The sequence below is a fragment of the Meriones unguiculatus genome, chromosome 2, assembly GCF_030254825.1.
Source record: "Meriones unguiculatus strain TT.TT164.6M chromosome 2, Bangor_MerUng_6.1, whole genome shotgun sequence".
NCBI lineage: Eukaryota > Metazoa > Chordata > Mammalia > Rodentia > Muridae > Meriones > Meriones unguiculatus.
The window spans coordinates 120,475,050-120,498,013 of NC_083350.1; the positions used below are offsets into that span (position 1 = coordinate 120,475,050).

At 38.1% G+C, this 22,964-nt stretch overlaps 1 protein-coding gene across 2 annotated transcripts in view; it reads left to right on the plus strand.

Annotated features, from left to right (window-relative positions):
* The window catches only part of Caps2 (calcyphosine 2), a 52,557-nt gene extending 34,723 nt beyond the window's left edge, over positions 1 to 17,834 (plus strand). For both annotated transcript variants that reach the window (XM_021627210.2, XM_060376926.1), the window contains 6 exons: positions 564 to 682; positions 2,258 to 2,337; positions 4,613 to 4,767; positions 8,958 to 9,083; positions 11,750 to 11,846; positions 17,088 to 17,834. In XM_021627210.2, the coding sequence (XP_021482885.2) occupies positions 564 to 682; positions 2,258 to 2,337; positions 4,613 to 4,767; positions 8,958 to 9,083; positions 11,750 to 11,846; positions 17,088 to 17,263 (753 nt within the window). In that variant the 3' untranslated portion in view covers positions 17,264 to 17,834. The remainder of the gene's footprint in view (positions 1 to 563; positions 683 to 2,257; positions 2,338 to 4,612; positions 4,768 to 8,957; positions 9,084 to 11,749; positions 11,847 to 17,087) is intronic.
* The last annotated feature ends 5,130 nt before the right edge of the window (positions 17,835 to 22,964 follow it).

The window sequence follows — 22,964 nt, forward strand, 5'->3', positions numbered from 1 at the left end:
CCTGCTGCTCATATCCACAGCCCAGAGCAGAGCACCATGAACCAGTAATGAACATGTGCTAGTGCTCAACTTGCTTTCTCCACTGTGAGACATTCCGGGATCCCCTGTCCAGGGAATGATGCCGCCCACAGTGGCTGCATCTTCCCAACTCAGCACTATAAAAACAGTCCTCCCTCATGCTCACTGGTCAGCCTAATACAGTCAGCCCCACACTGAGACGCCTTTGCCAGGCGATTCTGCATTACGTCCTGTGGATCCACACAGTCAGTGGAGCTCATGTCATATTTTCTGAGGTTCTTATCTTATATATGAATTCTCTTTTATTCACATGGATTATTGGATAGAAGCATACTATGTTAGGTTTTGAGAAAATTGGTTCTTTTTTTCTATAAAATTATCTGGATATATTCCCTAACTATTCTTCAAGCCTACTACATTATAGTCACCATTAGGATATCCCAAAGCAACTATAATATAAAATCAAACATCTTCAATTAGAATGAGTTGTATTTTATTTTTCCATGCCTTCTAGCTTTAAAATACTTATCTATTCATTTCCTCAGGGTGCAACTTTGACATTTTTGAGCTGTGATCATCCTAGTCTTCCAAAGAGCATAAAAGAAAACCCATTACTTAAACTACGAATTACAAATACTGATCAAATAGCTTTGAATTCTCTGAAGTAAGTCAAAAGCATTTGTCATTTTAAAAATTAGTGATAACACTATAGTTTGTATCTCAGAAGGAGTGTCTATCACAATTTGTTTCACACTTAAGAAGGCTTATATTTTACAAATAATAGTGATGTATGTCTACTTTATGTTCTGTATTATAATCAAACTCACTTTGTGTTTTGGAACAGTTATGACAATTAAACATTTAAAATTGTCCTGTTTTATAATAAAGATAAGGTGTGGTGGCTTTTATAACACAAAAAGCTATGGTCCCTATTGTGATACTATTTATTGACTGACCATGTAGTAAAAAAAATAATGCCATGAATAAAAAATTACATGAAGGTTCATTTTAAATAATCTAATACACACATTTTGCTTTGAATGTTTCTCGACACTAAATATGATTAAAATTGTAATAATTAATGTATTGTATATACATATGTATACATATATTAAATATATATTAGGGATCATAGTCCACAATCTAGCTGTGAAAATAGTCATTTAGTAGTGCATCTTCAGGGCTTTAAAAGCATTTTTACAGTTTATACTTTGCAAGCTAAAACTGCTTTTAAATTTAATAGTTATAGTTATTTTATTTATTTATTTATTTATTTATTTATTTATTTATCTATCTATTTATTTATTTATTTTAATTTATTCACTTTGTATCCCAGCTGTAGCCCCATCCCTTGTCTTTTCCCAGCTCCACCCACCCTCCCTCTTTTCCTCTATGCCCCTCCCCAGTCCACTGATAGGGGAGGTCTTCCTCCCCTTATACCTGACCCCAGTCTATCAGGTCTCATCAGGACTAGCTGCATTGTCTTCCTCTGTGGCCTGGCAAGGCTGCAAACCCCCAGGAGGTGATCAAAGAGTCAGCCACTGAGTTCATGTCAGAGACAGCCCCTCACTTATAAGTAGATATTAACTATTAACTATATAATATAGGATAAACATACTAAAATCTATATTCCTAAAGAATATATTTCCTATATTCCTAAACTACTAGGGGAACCCTAGGGAAAAGGCTGAAACCTCACTAAGAAGCACAAACAGGATAGATATTGGAATTAGGAGAAGACAAGGAACAGGATAGCAGCCTTTCACAAGGGTCCTCTGAAAGACTGCCCATCACTGTATGGAAGGAGATGCTGAGACTCATAGCCAAATTTTGGGTAGTGTGCAGGAAACTTTATGGAAGAAGAGGGAGAGAAATACATGGAGGGGACAGGAACTCCACAAGGAAAGAAACAGAGCCAGGAGGGCCTGCAGAGACTGATACTCCAACCAAGGACCGTGCATGGAGAGGATCTAGACTCCCTGCTCAGAGAAAGCCCATAGGCTGCTCAGTTTCCAAGTGGGTTCCCTAGTTTAGCTATTTTAAAACATTAAAGCAGTTGTAAAAATTAATATCTTGAAAGACTGTGGTTCTTTTATAATCTTTGCACTTAGTTCCCCATGGAACCCAAAGCAGTGGGCAGAGGTGGGGATCGCTCTAGCTTGCACACTTCCACAGCTGGTGCAGCGTCTTTCAGTCTGGAGTGGGGAAGCACAGCTCAGATTGTTCATTTCATTTGCAGAGGTGCCTCTGTGGAGCCCGGGGAAGATGACACAGTCAGGCAGGAGGCCCATGATCGGCGGGTGCTGCAGGCCATCCAGGGTATGTATGCTGCGTTCTTTTACACTCTCAGGTTCTATTTGTACCGTTCAAGTATTTTCCCTGTCATCAGTTAAAATAATATTTTTTATACTTTTAAGTATTACAGACTTTAATTTGCATTTTAGTATTTTAGAAAGTACATATAACTACTTTCTAAAAATATTACATCTTTTATTATATATATATATAACATGATATACACACACTCACACACACATATTAATGTTTTAGGGGGCTGAGGCGATGACTAAGCAAATAGAAGAACTTGACCCTGCTCCAGGGGATGTGAGTTTGGTTCACAGCACCCACGTCACATAGCTCACAACCCCCTTTAACCCCACCTCTAGGGGAATTGATGCCCTCTTTTGACATCTATGAGTCAAAAGCATGTGTGTACTCCCTCCCCACAGATGCACAAGTATATACACGAATAATTAATAAAATAAGTCTTGACACACAAATATATACATAAATAATAAAATAATTCTTAAAACTATTTTCAAGATTTTTCTGTATTAATGGTACAAAGTAAAAGGAATTATAACAATAATTTTAGAAATATATAATATGGGTTTAATCATAGGCTAAATAAAACATGAAATTGATTTTTAAGGAAGTTAAAGTCTATTTATTTGTATATGTGCACGTTTCTGTGTGTGGCTATGTGTGATACAGCACTTGAGTGAAGTTAGTGGACAACTTGCAGGAGTCAGACTTTTTTCCATGAAACTCAAACTGAGTCATCAGGATTGGTGGCAGGTTCCCCGCTGACCCATCTCCTTTGGTCATATCTATATATTTATATGTCATATCTTTAGCTATATATCTATATGTATATTCGCATAAAGCATATACATATATATGTGCACATATATGTATTATGTGTGTATATATGTGTGTATACATATACATATATGTGTATATATATATATTCACACAAAGGCTCACACTGTAGCTCAGGTGGACTGCCACTCACTTTGCAGACCTTGCTATCCTGGACCTCCTGGCAGTCCTCTAACCTCCACCTGCAGAGTCTGGGATAATAGGCACGAACCACCTATCCTTGTTTTATGCCTCAGATGATGCCCTGAAGAGATTCATGCTTTAGTGTCTGACTGTATGTCTCCAGTTCACGTTCCATCGAATGTGTCCTGATGTCTGCGAACAGATCCTGCTGTTCAGTAGACATGAAACTTTATGTAGATCCTTTGCAACTCTTTCCTCACCTCTCAGTGAGGATCATGTCTCCTTCATTTCCCCTGGGAAGCCAGAGGGAACAAAGGAGTTGTAGATAGGCTTAGGCCACTAAAACAGTTTTACAAATTTCTGTAACGAGTGTGGTCTACTAGCCATAATAAACCATTCCTTTATTGAGTGTCATAGTCTAGAAGGAAGAAAGGCGTAAAACAATTCATCATAGAAGTCAATATAAACTTGTAGAATTGTGATGAATCCTGAGGAATTATTGGGGATAAGACATTCATATCCAGGGGGAGAATGTGCTGGATGAGACTGGTACGGCCCTGGTCAGTAGGTCTTTTTCTCTCTGCTCTGTCATAGCCAGTATGGTTTTTGTCACTACCGAAGTTAGTGACATTTGTATTCTTTTTCTAATGTACTCATCATAATATGACACAGACAGTATTAAATGAAATGCCTGTGCAACAAGGAGCATTTAGGAGCCAGGATAGATAACCCCTAAGAATTTTTAGGGAAAAAAGGTTACTGTGAATATATAAGTATAGACTAGTATTCCAAAATCTAGATGTCATCTGCCACATTTTGTTTTGCCTTTAAACTTTTAAACTACTTAAATTTTTTTGAACTGATTTTTTTTTTTTTTTTGATGTGTGATTTGCCTGGCATCGATTTTGTAGTCCAGTTAATGTAAATAAAGAAATAAGGAAGACAGTGAAGATGGGGCAGTTAGATGAGAGATCTAAACAAGAGAAGCTAAGATTTTATTTGTAACATTTAGGTTATCTTTTTAATGAATAAGGAGAAACATTATTTCCTGTATGTAAAATGTAACACTTTCACCACACAGTGGTGCTGTAGTTCTGGAGTATTAGCAACTTGCAGTTGTGTCTGACATTGTCTTCGTTAAAAACATTCTATTTTCCAAGGTCTTCTGGCAGTCAGTGCATGTTTTCATTAATATTCATATCTCTTATTTCCACTATTATCGACTTATTTTCTCAAAAGAGAAACAACTGCAGTTTGATAGCTTCAGGCACAGAAGCAATTAGCCTCCATGTCTCTTTTCGCTAAACAGGTAAACTAAAAGAACAACTACACAGGAAAGGCGTCCGTATTTTGACTGGATTGGGGAAACACTTTCAACATTTGGACAAGGCAGGGAAAGGGCTTTTAGCGAAGGCAGACTTTCAGCAAGCTCTGAAAATCTTTCACTTAGAAGTGTCCCAACAGGTATGTACCACACACCATTTTCTACTGCGGGTGTATTTCTTACGTGGGTTTGCTTGTTTTTCTGATGAAAACAGTTTTGCTTTTTTATTTAAATTTATTTTTAAAATTTATTTTACATCCCAATAGTTGCCTCCCCCTCATCTCATTCCAGTCATATCCTCCCTTCTTCTTCTTCCCCACTCCTCCTCCCCTAGTCCTCGAAAGGGGGAGTCCTCCTCCCCTACCAACTAACCCCAGCCTATCAAGTTTCATTAGGACTGCCTGCATCCTCTTCCTCTGCGGCCTGGCCAGGTCACCCCACCAGGGGGAAGTGATAGAGGAGGAGTAGGTAACAGAGTTCATGTCACAGACAGACCCTGCTCCCCTTACTAGGAAACCCACAAGGAGACAGGGCAGCCTATATCTGAGCAGGGGTTCTAGGTGCATCAGTCTCCACAGACCTCCCCTGGGCCCAGATTTGTTAGCTCTGTTAGTCTTCTATAGCTTAATACTTTTTTAATGCCCTGCAATCAGTGTTAAGCCACCAGGCAACAAGTCACAATGATTTTTAAAATTTTGACATTTATTCCTTTATCATGTGTCTTTGAATTGTTTAATATCCAGGCATGTGTTAAACTCTGAGATGGCATATTCTCCATTCTCATAATCTTTAAAATTGAAGAAAGTGGTTAAGTTAATAGTGCATCAAATGGCTAATGCACTGGGAACAGACTTTTAGAAAAGTCTGCCTTTTCTAAAAGCCTGTGCATGGAGGTACTGAGCTCCAAAGCAAGGTATGAGGAAGCAGAGGGAAGAGCATGGCAGGATTCCTGCAGGAAGATGCTCTCAGGCTGGGTTTTGGATAACGAGGAAGCATTAACTGGACAAGGGTAGAGGACAGTAGCAACCTGTGGATCCTCCACAAAGAGCTCAGACAAGGGGCTTAGAAATCACATTCCACGCCTGGATTGTGGCTCTTCCCTAAACTGCAGGGACTCACTTCCTAAACACTCTCCACTCTGATATGAATGATCTCACATGAAATCTGTGTTCTCGATTTTTGTCTCTTTGTCATTGGGCCGCAGCTTTCTTTACAGAGAAGCTCTGCCTTCTGATCTCTGATCCTGTGCATACCAACCTCCCTTTTATTTTCTTCATGGCACTTTGTATCTGCCTGTAAGTAAAATGACAAGTCCCATCCTATGGTGACCTGGTGACTCTGGTTCCTGCTCTTTTGAACTGAACCTGGTATAGCAACCATGAAACCATTAGCATACAGCTCGAGAAAGTAGATGAAGAGTGGGAGAAATTAAGTCTGGTACATGCAAGGCTTGTCTGCTGTACTGGAAAGTTTTCTTGTATGCTGAAAGCACACAATTTATATCCAGTATTTCATAGACAGCATTCTTTTATGCGTTTCTCTTCTGATGAAAAAAAAAAAACACCTTGTCACATGATGTAGTATGTTTCTGAAATTTAGGGTCATGTAATAGTGTAACCACTTAGCTGTATGTTTTGACTTTTCTAATTGACAGATTCTTCATGAGCAATTCCTAGACAATTGCAGTATTTAGGGTGGCATGGAAGCTCAAATAAAAAATTGCATGAGAATTTGCTTTATCGCCTGTAAAATTCTGTGTCAGTGTGACATTGCATACCACTATTGGGACATAATTGTCTTTTGATTTGCTGGGGTGATGACATTTAAGCCTGTGACCTGTTTGGTGAGAAAAGGCCAGGGACCATCCACCTTCACATCTTTCTATCATAGATGAACAAAATAAAACATGACAGAAAATTAGAATGCCGTGCTATGTTTTTATTAATCAGTGAGGGCTGGTGTTCAGATAATCTGGCCCTGTGGGGTATGGGAAAGTATTGCATTTCTTTGGTGCTCTGTATTTGTTTAAGAAATATCTACAACGAGTGAATAAGGCCGATTATCTGAAACTTCTGTCTTACTTACTCTTTTAGTGCTGTGACAATACCACATGGCCAATGCATATAAAAGAAAGGATTTAAACTGGAGGCTCTTAGTTCCCCAGAGGGCTAGAGTCCAGTATGACCATGGTATGAGGCCTAGCAGCAGGCAGACAGGAATGTCACTGGAACAATAGAGATCCTATGTGTTGATGCATCAACCTTGAAGCAGAGTGTGAGAGATCACTGGGGATAGCATGGTCTTTTGAACTCTCAAAGCCCAACCCTAGTGACACATCCACTCGAACAAGGCCACACCTCCTAATCCTTCCCAAATAGTTCCACCAAGTGGGACCTAAGCTTTCAAACATATGAGCCTATGGGGGGGGGTGGCATTCTCACTCATTCTACCCCAATTACTAAGAAAGATAACATAAGGATGCAAGTAAATTTCATCCTTTCTTATATGTTTTATTATAGACTTAATCTATTAATTATTTTTATAGTGCTCAGAATTGCTCAAAGGGTCTCATAATACAACCTAAGTGTTCTACTTTTGTACTAAATGTCCAGCCAAATCACATACCTTAACTATTGTGATTCTTGTTATGTCACCCGTGCCATGCATACGATTGTGCAATCACAAGTGCACACATGGAGATGTGAGAATTTAATATACGCATCACCAGCCTGGGTCTCACTGTGGAAGTAGAACATGTTTGTGAAAAGACATGGCCATTCTCTCTGGTTTAAATAAAAAGCGATGTGCTCCGCAAAGAGCCAAGTTTATAGAGAAATACTATCAATGAAGTGAAAATCCCAACCGAATTAGTTCCCATTCTGAACCATATACAGACATAGTCATATGAATTTTTTGCCCCTTACATTGCATTATTTCATTCTTGAAAATGTGTCTTCTGAGCCTCCAGACGTTTTTTTCAAATTTCTGGTATTCTTTAAGTGAACACATTTGTCTTTTGTCTAGTTTACTCATGATTTGTAAAAGTTACACTTGGGCTCAGTGTTACCTCAGCTGTACACACATACACAGTTTTGTAATGTATGAGGCCTTTTGACATGCAGATACTGTATAGATCATTGGCTTCTGAAGAGAGGCAGAGTAATTTGAATCTCAGTTTTCTAACTACAGTTTTATTTGAAAATATTAATAAGTAGAAGAGAATAATTTTTGAGTACTTATTTGCCATAATAGGTGTTTTATTTATGTTCTTGCTTAAAGCTAACAACTTGATAGAAGTATTGAAAATATATCTATCTGAGCTTCAGTAGAGGAATGCTATAATTTCTTTTGTTATAAGGACACTCAATAGAGCAGTATATTAAATGGCACCTTCGCCAAAGAAGCATATGGTATTGGCAGTGAACAAACCAACATAAGGCGTTTAGTTAGAATTATAACAATTTGTGTAAATTTGGCAATACTTTGGAAGTCATCCGTAATTCCTATACTTCCAAGATCAGAAAAACAAACAAACAAACAAACAAACAAACAAACAAACAAACTATTAATGGTCTCAGAGTTAGTGGCATTTCAAAACCCAATAGACTTGCAAATTGTCACAGATAGAATACATTTACAACTGGAGAAATGATCAAAACCGAGTGCATGGCCACCATTATTGCTTTATATAAAAGAAAAGATATCGAAAAATAAATGTGGGGAGTGTAATATATTTAGAGAAAGGGAAAGATTGACCAAATAAAATTTTTCATTAGGACAAGAGGATAAGTTTTATCTATTGCATAGCCAGCTGAATATAGTCAAGAGTAATGGACTGTGTGTTTAAAAATAGCTAAAACTGATGTTAAATATTTTTACTACAATAATGTAAAATGTTTGAAATGATAGAGATGGTTTTTAGTCTGGTTTGATCTTTCTGCGGCATATCTGTGCATTGAGAAACCACATTATGCTCCCAACAATATACTATTATCATTTGAGAACAAAACATGATAATGTAGATCAGTGATTGAATGCCACCTGGTATGCAAGGCCCCACGTTTAATCCTCAGCATTTGTCTGCCCTCAAAAATCAAAAATCATATCCTTAGAAAGGATATGTTCTGAGTTAGTCTCCTACATAGCAGGCCCTCCACTTTGCTGAGGCATTCACTCCAGAATTCCTTGCACAGCTGTTTTACTAGATTTATTTTCACCTTTCTGAATTCTCTTGTCTAGGGCCATAGATGAGCTAACAAAATATGACTCTGATCTTGTTGTGACTTATATAGTTTAAAGATGTAATTGCAACTTCTGTGGGAATTTCTAGGACTTTGAGTCTTCTTGGTTAATTCTGCAAGGCAGCAGCCATAGCAAGAACAAGGTTGATTATGGAGAATTCAAACGTGCCATTTTTGGTGAAATGAATGAATACAGAAAATCATTTGTTCGCAAGGTAACTTACCTTATCTCAAACTGCTACTTTCACTAGGTTGTTAGATTAATTGTTTAGCACCTTTAGTGAGGTGTCACTTAAAACATATCATTTTAGCTGCAGTGCATGTTGGGCTTAGTAAGACACACACACATACACACACATTCAAATTTATATTGAGTTCAATATAGAATTCAAATATATATTGAATTAAAATATTCATAGAAATGACTTCAAATTCTCAGGTTCCATGTAAATCCAGTGCTCTTATGGGAAGGTGAGAGGCCCAGATAAGGAACTCCTTGCTTTTCCCAGTTCACTAGCCTGAATATACATTAGCTAACAACAAGGGAACCCTGTCTCAAACAAGGTGGGAGGTGAGGACTGACACCCTGAGTGTTTGTGCTGCACACACTCACATACATACATGCCCATACGTTACACTTACATAGCACATACATCACATACACAAAACCCTAATTTTTAAAGCTAAAAAATAGATTAATCCAGTTCTAGTAGACATGTTTAGAGTATAATTTTGAGTGGTATAGTTTTTGTGAATGTATTTAATATAATATGTACATGTATCTCATATTTATGAAAAGCTATTCTACACAGAATGAGATAAGTAATTACAGCAGGTGCCAGACTCAAGTGAAAAAAAATTAAAGCTCTTTACCTTTACTGACCAAGAGATGTAATAAAAACTTTAAGTAAAGCAAACTTATCACCCATTTATAGCTTTACCCCAAATTAATTGTTCTTTATATGCCATGATAATAAGTTTGGGTAGCAGAGTAGAAGTTGAATTATTGTCTAATGCATAAATCTTGGTACTTAGAATAAAGGACAAAAAGATAAAGAAATAAAATAAAAAGAATTAAAGGAAGAAAAGAAAGACAGACAGAAAGAAAGAGAAAGAAAGAAAGAAAGAAAGAAAGAAAGAAAGAAAGAAAGAAAGAAAGAAAGAAGAAAGAAAAGGGTGAAATGACAATGGAAAAAGAAAAGAGTGAAAAAAAGGGTCAGAGCCACAGACGGGCCTGTCAGATTATTTTCTTATAATTTGAAGAAGAGAGTCTAGGAAGGGCTGGCCTTTCTGGTTTCTATGAGGCCTCACTATAGTCTGCAGGTGGTTCTCCCACTGTTTTCCTGTGGCTGTCCCTCTGTGCCTTATGTTGTCCTTTGGTCTAGTCATCCTAGACTGGAACCTACCCTAATGATTCTGTTTCATCTTAATTACTTTCTTAAGGACCCCACCTCTACATATAGTTCTACTCTGGGGCACTAAGAATATGAATTTGGGGCACAATTGAATCTAAAGCAGGTCAATGTTGCTGTGAGTAAAAGCTGTCAATAAACAAAGATGCTTCTGGTTTTGATTACTGGCAAGCACAGGCTCCACAAAAGCTTTGGATAGCTTGGTTTGTCTGTGTATTTTTCTTTCTTACTATGTTTGATATGCAAGTTGCTTTGAGTTGGAAGAACACTAAGTGAGTCAGTGAGGAACTGAAAAGCAGTGTTACATTGCTCACTCAGCAGGGCAAATGCAATAGACATTTGAAGCAGGAGAAGACAGGAAACAGGACAGGAGCCTACCACAGAAGGCCTCTGAAAGACTCCATTGATCAAGGTATTGAAGCAGAGCCTGAGACTCTTAGCCAAACTTTGGGCAGAGTGCATGGCATTTTATGAAAGAAAGGGAAGATAGAAAGACCTAGAGGGGACATGAGCTCCTAAAGGAGACCAACAGAGCAAAAACCGAACCAAACCAAACCAAACCAAACAAAAACAAAACAAACAAAAAACAAAATAAAACAACAACAACAAAAAACTATGCCCTGGGTACCCTGTAGAGATTGATACCCCAAACAAGGACCATGCATGGAGAGGACATAAAACTCCTGTCAGATGTAGCCTATAGACTCAGTCTCCAAGTGGGTTCCCTAGTAAGGGGAGCAGGGACTTTCTCTAGCATGAACTGAGTGGCATGCTCTCTGACCACCTCCTACTGAAATGCACGGCTTTGCCAGGCCACAGAGGAGGACAATGCAGCCAGTCCTGATGAGACCTGATAGGCTAGGATCAGATAAAAGGGAAGGAAGTCTACCCCTATCAGTGGACTAGGGAAGGGGCATAGGGGAGAAGAGGAAGGTAGAGAGGGATTGGGAGGAGATGAGGGAAGGGGCCATAGTCAGGATACAAAGTGAATAAATTGTGATAAATGATAATAATAATTAATAGATGCAAAAAGAAAGTGTTTTATGTGTTCATTAATTCTAATGTTATGGACTTTGTAGGTTCACTTTTTGAACTAAAATGAAAACAAAAACAAAAAGAAAAACAAATAAACAACAAAAATAACTTCCCAGTTCTTCATTTTGGTCATTTATCAATTTCATGAGTCCTGGGGCAGAAAATTACCAAGGGCTTTGATCCAACTCTTCAGCTCCAAGGAAAATCAGGGCAGGGCAGTGGGATCAATGTCTTTTTGCAGGTCAGGATGCTAGACAGTGAACGCATGAAACAGAATGAGGGACTCCTAGAGTTTGTTTTAGTCTCCATTTTCCCTGTGTATATGATGCTTTTTCAAGCACCTGTTTAGCTCCCTCAAAAATGTCTTGTTTATAGTTAGTAAATAATTTTTCACATCTAATGATTTCACAGAGAGAAACCCTGTTTTTCTTCAGGCCTTCATGAAACTGGATTTCAACAAAACTGGCATTGTGTCCGTTATAGACATAAGAAAGTGTTACTGTGCGAAGAAGCATCCACGTGTGGTTTCAGGTAACTGCCACATGTCAAATACTTTTGATTTCTACCATGCTCGTTAATTACACTGAAGCGTCAGCAGAAAGGAAGGAAATACATTTTGTTTGAGCCAATAGCTTGAGAGCCATTTTCCCCTTTTCATTTAAAAGTTCTTATTTCTGTTGTTTGTACTTATTGATTTCTTTGATAGTTACAATCACTATAGAACTCTTGTTTTTTTGTTCGGAATAAGAGATGAAATGGCTCTGTTGGTCTCCTTGTGGAGCTCCTGACCCCTTCAGGGCTTGCTATCTCCCTCTTCTTCCGTAAGGTTTTCTGCACTCTGCCAAAAGTTTGGCTAGGAGTCTCAGTATCTCTTTCCATACCCTGATGGGTAGAGTCTTCCAGAGGCTCCCTGTGGAAGGCTCCTGTCTTTTTCCTTGTATTCTTATGCTCCCGATATTTATCCTGTTTGCTCTTTTGAGTGAGGTTTAAGCCTCTTTCTTAGGGTCCTCTTTGTCAACCTGGGCCCGGGGTGGGGGTGCTGCAGAAACCGCTACTGCAATCAAGGACCACACATGAAGAGGACCTAGACCCTCTGTTCAATTTCCAAGTGGGTTCCTTAGAAAGGGGGGCAGGGGCTGTCTGTTTGACATGAACTCAGTGGCCAGCTCTTTGATTACCTTGCCCTGGGGGTAGGGGGTGCAGCTTTGCCAGGCCACAGAGGAAGATGATGCAGCCAGCCCTGAGGAGACTTGATAGGCTAGGGTCAGATAGAAAGGGTGGAGGTCCTCCCCTATCAGTGGACTAGGGAAGGGGCATAGGGGGATAAAAGGGAGAGTGGGTGGGACTGGGAGGAGATGGAGGGGGCTAAAGCTGGGATACAAAGTGAATAAATTGTAGTAAATAAATAAAAGTAATAAACAAAAAAATTTATTTTTGAGATGATAATATATATTAGTTCTTCTCCTTTTTCCTCCCTCCAAACTAGCCATATACTCCTTGTTCTCTTCAAATAGATGACCTATTTTTAATTAACTATTTATTTTTTTATTTTATTTTTTCTTATCAGTTACGTTTTATTAACTCTGTATCCCAGCCGTGTCCTGCTCCCTCATTCCCTTCCAATCCCACCCTCTCTCCCTCATCTCTGCTGTGCCCCTTTCCAAGTCCACTGATGGGGGGATCCTCCCCATTCATCTGATCCTGTTTTATCAGGTATCTTCAGGACTGGCTACGAAGCCCTCCTCTGTGGCCTAACAGGACTTCTCCTCCCTTGGGGGGTGGGGAGGTCAAAGAGTCAGTCATTGAGTTCCTGTTAGAAATAGTCCTTGTTCCCCTCACTATGGGAAACCAATTGGTTACTGAGCTACCATGAGCTACATGCGAGCAGAGGTTCTAGGTTATATCCATACATGGTCCTTGGTTGAATGTCAGTCTCTGAAAAGACCCTGTGCCTAGATTTATTTGGTCCTTGTGGAGCTCCTATCCTTTCCCCATCATACTAACTCCCCTTCTTTCATATGATTCCCTGTACTCTGCGAAGGTTTGGTCATGAGTCTTTGTATCTGCTTTGAAAACACTGCTAGTCAGAGTCTTTCAGATGCGCTCAGTAGACTCCTGTCATAGTTCAATGCACTGTTTATACACACACACACACACACACACACACACACACACACCTAAATATAACCTGCTCTGTCGTATAGACCACTCATATATGTTTTCAGGGTTGGCCATTTGGTATGGATAACCATTTGGTGTATTCTTCCTGGGAAAACACTATTTCTCTCACTCTGAGCATTCCTTAGTTGCTTGCAGTTGTTTTCATTGTAAGAAATCATATATACTAACTGAAGATTTTCTAAAAGAACCTAATATTTCATTAGAGAGAAAGAGAGACGGAATGGAGTTTTAATGAGGTTGGCCAAACCTCTGTTAGGCACCTAGTTATACTTACTGTATCTTCAGATACAGTCAGTCATCCTTAAGGATTGAGGAGAATCTTTAGCTAGGGTGGAATTATAACATACAATATCATGTGTGTATGTGTCAAAATCCAACCAAGTGTGGCAGGACACACCTGTACTTAGGAAGCACTTAGGAAGGCAGAAGCATGGAGAGTGCACATTTGAGGCCAGCCTGAGCTATGCAGTGAGACTGCCTCAAGCACAGAACGAAGGCACAGTGAATTTCTTAAAGTAATTAAAACAATTATTTCTTAGTCTGTTTCCTGTGTACTTGATTAAAAATGCACCTTATAGTGTTTGGTCACCAAAACTTCCTTAATTTTATCGAATGTTTCTCCAAAGAGTAAAAGTTGCAATCCTGTAACATATATTTCAGCCCCTATTCTAACATTTTTCATAGTTGAATGCCTAATTTACTAATTTTGCAGATTTTTTCTGTCTCCTAAGCTGTATTGGAGAGATTGTTCTATATTTTGCTTTGTATTCAACAGTATATTTTGGAGCTATTCCCATGTTAATATACACTGAGAAATCTTTTTTTTTTCATTTGCCACATATTATCTTTTTTATAACCAACACATTAAAATGTGTATAGACATTCTCTTATTAGTGAACTTTTAATTTCTAATTATTGATATGCATCTAATGAAACATACATTTGTGACTTTTGACTCCTTAGGCTCCTTTTCTTCTGATTCCCTGGCATGATCCTTACCTAGAATTGCTAGGATATCCATAGTTCATATATCAACTGGCACTTCCAAATGCTGTTGCAATGATAGCTAGCTCCACACTAGATTATACTGGATGTTTTTTGTAGCATTACTTTTGTTCAACCCCTTGAGCTTTACTTCATTGGAATTTCACTGACTGATAGAGGTAAAATATTTTCATTACTTATTGAACATTATCTAGTTTTGTTTTGAGAAAGGATCTTATCCCCTGACTTGAGAGTCTTTAGCCTCATTTTATTATTTCTCCCCAACATAATTTTTTTATTAATTGTTTGGAAATTTCATACAGTGTACCTTGATCACATTCACTTCCCATTTCTCCTGGGTCTACCTCCCACACTTGTGCCTCATCCCCACCCCCCAAAAAAGAAAAAAAAGAAACCCAGTCCAATTTGTGTTACCAACACACTCTCATTGGCACATGCTCAAACTCTCACTTAGCCTCATTTTTTTGGGTGTTGGGATTAAAGTGATAACCTTTATATCCTGCCCACTCACGCATTTGTTTATCAATATTGCTGACTCTCTTTATTGGGTAGTTACATAGTGTGAATGCAGAAAGCATATATTTTTAGATTTTAATCTTTTATACTTTATATTCACAAAGATACATTGCAGCTACCTCTGTGTTTTCTCATTAAGAAATATTGTATGTGTTGGGGCCATGGCTCAGTTGGTGCTTGTCTAGTTAGTGTGTACAGGGGCCTGAGTTTGAGTCCCAGCTGTGAGTAAAATGAGCTCACGGCAAGTTCTTGTAATCCCAGCACTCAGGAGGATGTGAAGTGCAAGGTTATTCTAGACCTGCCATGCCCCATATCTTTCTATTTTGTTAGTCGTAATAAGCACAAGGGCACAAGGTCTATTAGAACAAAGAAAGAAAAATCTATGGATGATAAGAGATAATTTTAAGGAGGCACTCTTTTTTTATTTGAAGAGTAAATTTAAGAAAAAAATGTTGGCTTATGGGCAACCTTTGGGCAGAGTGCAGGGAATCTTATGAAAGAAGTGGAAAACAGTAAGATCTGGAGAGCATGGGAACTCCATAAGGAGAGCAACAGAAAAAATATTTAATTAGAAAATTTGTGTTAAAATTTATGTTTCCCTATTTATTAGATTTTGATTAGATTTAGCCTTGACTAACAACCACAAATTCATTTTTTTCCTTTTTTTATTAATTACACTTTATTCACTTTGTATCCCCCCATAAGTCCCTCCTACCTCCCCTCGCGATCCTACCCTCCCATCCCCTTCTTCACGCATGCCCCTCCCCAAGTCCACTGATAGGGGAGGTCCTTCTCTCCTTTCTTCTGATCTTAGTCTATCAGATCTCATCAGTAGTGGCTGCATTGTCATCTTCTGTGGCCTGGTAAGGCTGCTCCCCGCTCAGGGGGAGGTGATCAAAGAGCAGGCCAATCAGATTATGTCAGAGACAGTCCCTCTTCCCATTACTATGTAACCCACTTGGACACTAAACTGCCATGGGCTACATCTATGCAGAGGTTCTAGGTTATCTCCATGCCTGGTACTTGGTTGGAGTATGAGTCTCTGGGAAGACCCCTGTGTTCAAATTTTCTGGTTCTGTTGCTGTCCTTGTGGAGTTCCTGTCCTCTCCAGATCTTACTATTTCCCACTTCTTACATAAGATTCCATGCATTCTGCCCAACTGTTGGCCATAAGTCTCAGCATCTGCTTTAATAGTCTGTAGGGCAGAGGCTTTCAGAGGCCCTCCGTGGCAGGTTTCTAGCTTGTTTCCTGTTTTCTTCTTCTTCTGATGTCCATCCTCTTTGCCTTTCGGGATGGGGATTGAGCATTTTAGTCAGGGTCCTCTATCTTGATTAGTTTCTTTAGATGCACAGATTTTAGTAGGTTTATCCTATATTGCATGTCTATTTTATCATATATTATTATCTTTGCATAGCACAATATTCAGTTCTTTCTATTCAAATTCCTTGTTTTAGTAAAATGACCACTTTCTTCCTATTTGTTGTGTATATGTTTAAATGTCAGCAACACGTTTTTCCTGAATTTATTTTTACCTATGCTTCTGCTTGTGTCTGAGTGTGAGGGTGTAGGTGCCTACAGAGGACAGAAGATGGTATGGGATCCCCTGGAATTGGAGTTACAGGCCATTGTGAGCCACGAAATACAGATGCTGAGGGTCAAGCTTGGCTTTGCTGGACCATCAGCAAATATTCTCGATTGCTAAGCCATCTTTCCAGGCCTCTTAAAAATATTCTTGTAGGTCATTTTAAAGGTCCTACATTATCTACTGCCAATTTTTGCTTTGTTAATACATATTTTTGTTTATTTTATTTGACCATTTTCTGTAGCTTTTCATCTTTGAATCATTTTGCTATAATGAAAATTTTCTTTTTTTTATAGTATATTCTGTGCTAAAAGATTGTAAGACAAATTAATTCTGTTTAATGGTTAAATAAATTGGAAGGAAGTTTGGCTACAATTTTAAATTACAGAAATTATTTCACAAGATGAATAAGTATCCCCTTATCATCATCTGTCATTTTGCTCATCTTCTATGTAAAATATTTCACAGTTAGCTCTTCTTTCTGCAGGGCATTCAACAGAGGAGGAAATCAAATCATCTTTTCTAGAAACATTGAAAGATGACTGCAGCAAGTCTGATGAAGTTTCATATGGGGAGTTTGAAGATTACTATGAAGGCCTAAGTATAGGGATAGCAAGTGATGAAGATTTTGTTAATGTCTTACGTACACCATGGGGAATTTAGTTTTTAGTAATGCACATTCTCATTTTATAGTTTTTAGTAACACACATTCAAGTATTTTATAGAAAAGATAAGTTTTATATAAAATAAGATCAACTTGTAGTATATTTTCTAAGAGTCTTTTTAATCTCTTTAAAAGTTGAGTCCAGAAAGACCTTTTTAGAAATACATATGTGTTTGTGAGCACACATGCATGCCTACCTGTCCATATATGTATGAGATAGACATTTTTGTGTACTTTTTGTCATTGTATTTTAGAAAAGTAGTTAATGGAAAAGGAACATTGTCATTAAATCATATCAGAGTTGTGTATACTTGGGGTTCAGATTAGGTCTGAAGTAGTTAGTGCAACTTGTTTGAAACATATGCAAGTATTAAAGTATATGCACAAGTGATGTTAAAATCAGCATGATTACAGGCGTTTTCCATGTGTTTGATTTTGAGTGACAGGTATTTACCCCTCAGTGTTCATTTAAAGAGACTTGTTCTATACTTTTTCTTCAAAATTATTATATTGGTCTTTGTTCAGTAGAAAAAATTATTCTGTAGTTTCTATTTAACTGTCATATTATCTGCATACAAATGATATTCATATAGAAACAGTAAAATGTGGAAAAATCTTGCAATGTGTAAATATTCCCTTAAATTATTAAATAAAGAATTCAAAGAAAATGCAATGATTTTCTTAAAATAAATTTTTTATTAATTACAAATTATTCATTTTGTATTCCAGCTGTAGCCCCTCCCTCATCTCCTCCCAATCCCACCCCCTATCTTTCTTCTCCTCCCATGCCCCTCCCCCAGTCCATTGATAGGGGAGGTCCTCCTCCCCTTCTTTCTGACCCTAGCCTATCAGATCTCATCAGGACTGCTGCATTGTCTTTCTTTGTGGCCTGGCAAGGCTGTTCCTCCCTCAGGGGGAGGTGATCAAAAAGCCAGCCACTGAGAGAGACAAACCCTCTTCCCCTTACTAGGAAACCCACTTGGAGACTGAGCCGCCATGGGCTACATCTGTGCAGGGGTTCTAAGTTATCTCCATGCATGGGCCTTGTTTGGAGTATCAGTCTCAGAAAAGACCTTTGGGTCAAGATTTTTGGTTCTGTTGCTCTCCTTGTGGAGCTTCTGTCCCCTCCAGGTCTTTCATCTCCCCTTCTTTCATAAGATTCCCTGCACTCTGCCCAAAGTTTGGCTGAGTCTAAGCATCTGCTTCGATACCCTGCTGGTGATTTTTATACAATCTGTAAAAGCATGTTTTGTTCCAGAAAATGAAGACATGGTATTCTAGGCACCTCTTTTCAGTATAATAAACAATCAGAACACTTTCTTCTAAATATACTGTATTTAATAGCTTCCTGTTCTATACTCATTCTTTCTAAGTTGCATTCTTCACTTTTTCCAAAATGTACTGACTGTTGTAATTATGGATGTGTAACTTTTAAATCGTTGTTAGTTCCTTATCTATATTATTGATGCTAATTAACACATGCTAGGGAAAAGAACATGGAAAGAAGAACGCCAGAGGAGAAACTTACCAATCAGAAGTATAAGGTTTTTTTTGACGTATAAGTTTTTTATAGGTAGTTTTCAATCTGTTTTCCTTTTTCTTATTTATTTATTTACTTATTTACTTATTTATTGTAGAGTTGCTTATGCTTGATTAACTTCGCTGCTGACATTCTTCTTAGACCTTGGCATAGTAAAAAAGTTATCTTGTACACAGTTTAGGAGAAGAGCATCATGACATTTTCATACAATCATAACACCAACAACTGGTGTTCCCTACTCCCAAGAGTTCTTAAGAGTCTGAAGTGCCCTTTGAGTAACTTTTTTAAATGTTTTATACTGTAAATTTTTTGCAAGTGTTGGATAGCAAATTGATTTCATAATTAACTAGATAGTTGCCACTTTTTTCCTTGAAGTGGTATGGAATCATTCTCCCACTTCACAATAATAACTTCACTGAGCAGTATGTATTGATTATACTGTCTCTATTCCTGTACATTCATTACAGAATTTTTCAGGAAAGCAAGGATATAATCTTGGGATTTCAGATTGTATTTTAATGGAAACAACAGACATTCACAAGATAGAGGAGCTATAGGATATTAAAAACCCTGGCATTACAAGCTAGAGACAAGGGCATCCTTAGAGCTCTCTGGACAGGACAGGCAGCCTTGCCCCAAATAAGAGCCCCAGTACTAAGACAGTGAGAAGAGAAACAGAAAGACAACTGATATCTTACTCTGGTCTCTGCATGGGTGCACTCTGCACACTCACATGTCAGCTTCACACACACACACACACACACACACACACACACCAATAAAATGCATGTCAGATGAACTGTGCACATGGTTACTATTCAGTGAATTAGCCAGTTAAACTTGGTGAGTAATGCTATCCATGCAATTGCTCAGGGCTCTGGAATAGTCTGGATAATTCTTAATTCCTCGTGTCTACTCAGTCTCAGGAATTATCATGTATTACTTCTGAATCTGTCTCTTTATCTTACATGGTCATATTCACACTCTCACCACTCCTCACATACATTCACATAGCTTTTTTGAACTATTTAAACATTTTCCAACTTGACTGTGACAGTTCACATCTCATTATTATCACACATGCTCCGATACTGCCTTCCATTTAGAAGATCTAAATTCATCCATTTTGCACTTCTAGAACCACCACAAAAATAATTCTGTCTAAACTGCTAAAGCTGATGTATTTGTATTTTGAGGTCCCCATGGCACACACATATGCCATTAATATATTAGTTACTATTCCACTCTACAATGCCACTTTGCTTATGTGCTTTCCACTTACGGGGAAATCCCTTGAGTGTAGCAACCATATGCATTTCTTGCTTTGTGATGCTGGTGTTGAGTCCAGTGTCTTCCATGGGATAGGAGTTGTGGCAATGTTATCAGGCTGCACATGTAATTTATTGAGCAGCGGTTTATGGGGTTCTTTCATTTCAACACATTTGCATTTAAAAAAACTTTATCAAAAAACATGTAAGAAGTCTAAATGTATTTTTTTAGTGCAAGCCCTGCATTGCAAGCATAGTACATTTTCAATACAGAATGAACTGTTTTAGTTAAATAACAATGATGCCTATTTCTATTTCTAGGGATCACAGTATTGTGACTATCATAAAGGTGATATCTTATGTGTCTAAAATCACTCAAAGTAGATTTTAAAATGTGTTTTTAACAAGAAATAATAAATAGCCTGCTACAATTGTACATGCCTGCAATCTTAGAACCAAGAAGATAGAGGAAGGAGGACTAGGAGTTCATTAACCTTTGCTTCAATAATGAGTTTGAGACCTGTATGGAATGTGTGAGACCCCTTCTCAAAAACAGTAAATAAATCAAATAGTAAGCACGTGAAGTGGTGGATTGCTGGCTACCTGGATTGATCATTCTACATCCTAAACATATGTCAAAATATCACAATACACCCTGTGAATATATGCAATTATTGTTCCATTAAAAATATGAGACAAAAGACTTCTAGCCAGGAATTATGCAATGAAACTTCCCTTCTCATGGATCTCTCTGTTCAGTTACATGCAACTCAGGTTAGCTTGAAAAGACTGAATAAAAAGTTTTCCTATGTGATGGCAGATAGTGTGCAAGGAGAAACTGTCGTGTTCCTTGCTGGATTTGTCTTTTGCTTTTATCTTGTTAGAATGAGGCTTCTGAGGCATGGCTAAATTAGTTTAGATATGAAATGAAATGCTCTTCCCCTTTGCAAGAGTAGACTGAATTTCCTGGAATTTGTAGACGATGTTAAAGCCAATATGAAGCAGATGAGTGCATCTCAGGGAACATACCATGTGTCATTTATGCAAGCTTACCCAGCAGCTGAGAGGCCTCTCCGAGATGAGCTTTTTAGAAAATATGTGTCATCAAGAAAAAGCAATTTTGACTAAGCATTCAGATGACCACTCCATTAAGAAAAGATATGTACTTACATTAATATTTTAATATTGCTGATATTGTAGATGGAGGGAAGGCTTAGCAGTTTCTGAATACAGATCTTAAACTTAAGCTCTGCTCCAAATTACTTGCATGTGTCTGGGAAGATACTCATTGACAAGGGATGTACAGACTGAAGAAATAAGGCAATCCAGAGAGAGACATGTCTATGTGGATAGTGTTCACTTCACTTCAGCATGCAAACCTTACTCCTACTTACTTGTTTGGTTTTTTCCCCTGAAATAATTGATTAGTTAAAACCTTTTATTATTTATTTCCCAATTATTCCAAATGGGCTACTCTCTTAAACAGATATTAAGGTAGAGATAATTTGTAACTACTTCTTTCTAAGTCTAATACAATTCTAATGAGAATTGTATTCAGTTTTCACTCTTTAGCAGAACTCATGAAGGAAAATGAAGATTTGGGGACTTCTGTTCCCTTCAAAAGCAGTAGGTTAAAAACAGGGATTAATCAGTTTGAAAAATAATTTTATTCATATTAATTGTAAGATGATAATCATTATGGTGGTATATGAGATGGTTTTGTGTGTGTGTGTGTGTGTGTGTACATGTGTAATCACCTGGAGATAGACTTATGAATCTGTGTGTCTGTGTGTGTGTGGCTATGTTGATTATGTCAGTTGAAGTGGGAATACCTGCCCACCGTCGGTGGCACCATTGTCTAGGCAAAGGACCTTGGAGTGTGTGAGAGAGGGAAAGCTGAGCACTCACACACATACCTTGCTTGCTCTTTTCTGACCATGAACATAATATGACCAGATGTGTCAAGTTCCTGTAGCGGTGAAGTCCCTGCCATGATCTCTGTGCTAAAACAAGTCCTTTCTCCCTTAAGTTGCTTTCATCAAGAACATTTTATCACAGCAACATTCAAGAAACTAAGACAGAAATCGCAACTGGGAGTAGGATCATTACAATGAAAAGCCTGACTATGTGCTTTGCAGGCCATTTGGACAGTTTAATGGGTAGAATGCTGAAGAATGGAAAAACATTGAATGTTGGAAACATCTTAAAAGGCTATTTTAATGGGAACTTAAAGGAAAATAATTCTGAGAGAAATGAATAGTGCCAGGCTCCCAATGTGTGTATGAGAGAGGGACTGTGTACCTGTGTGACAATGCTCTTGGAGGCACAGTCCTTGAGCCCCATAGGCTGGCAACTAGTAATCCTCTTCAATCTTCCTGTCTTTGCAGCCTAGTCCTTCCAGAGTGCTAGGCTTATGTGCACATGTGTGACCACATTCAGCTTTTTATATGGATCTGGAGATTTGAACTTATGTCTTTGTGCTTCCTTTTAAATGCTCTTACCTATCAAATCACCTTCTTTGTCCTTATTGCATTATTTTTTACAGCAAAGATTCTACTAAAAAAATTTGATCTTAATTACTGAGATTTTGTCTAGTTTTGTGTCTAAGACAGGAGTATCTGTCACGTTACCCCAGCACCACCACTGCTTGAAATCCCAGTGGAGATCAGGACCCACTGATTTCAAGGAATAAAGGGGCAGGAAGGCGACAGAAGAGTGACTGTTTCTTTTGGAACTTTTATTTTCCAAGTCCTTGGATTTAGTGCTTCAAATAACAATGTCAACGTTTATTTGCCACAGAGAGGTTTGTGGTTGGAAAGCTTTAAAAGTCTGGTTCTAATACTTCATTAGAAATGCTTTCTGTGTCTACTTCAGTGACTTCTCTACCACAGA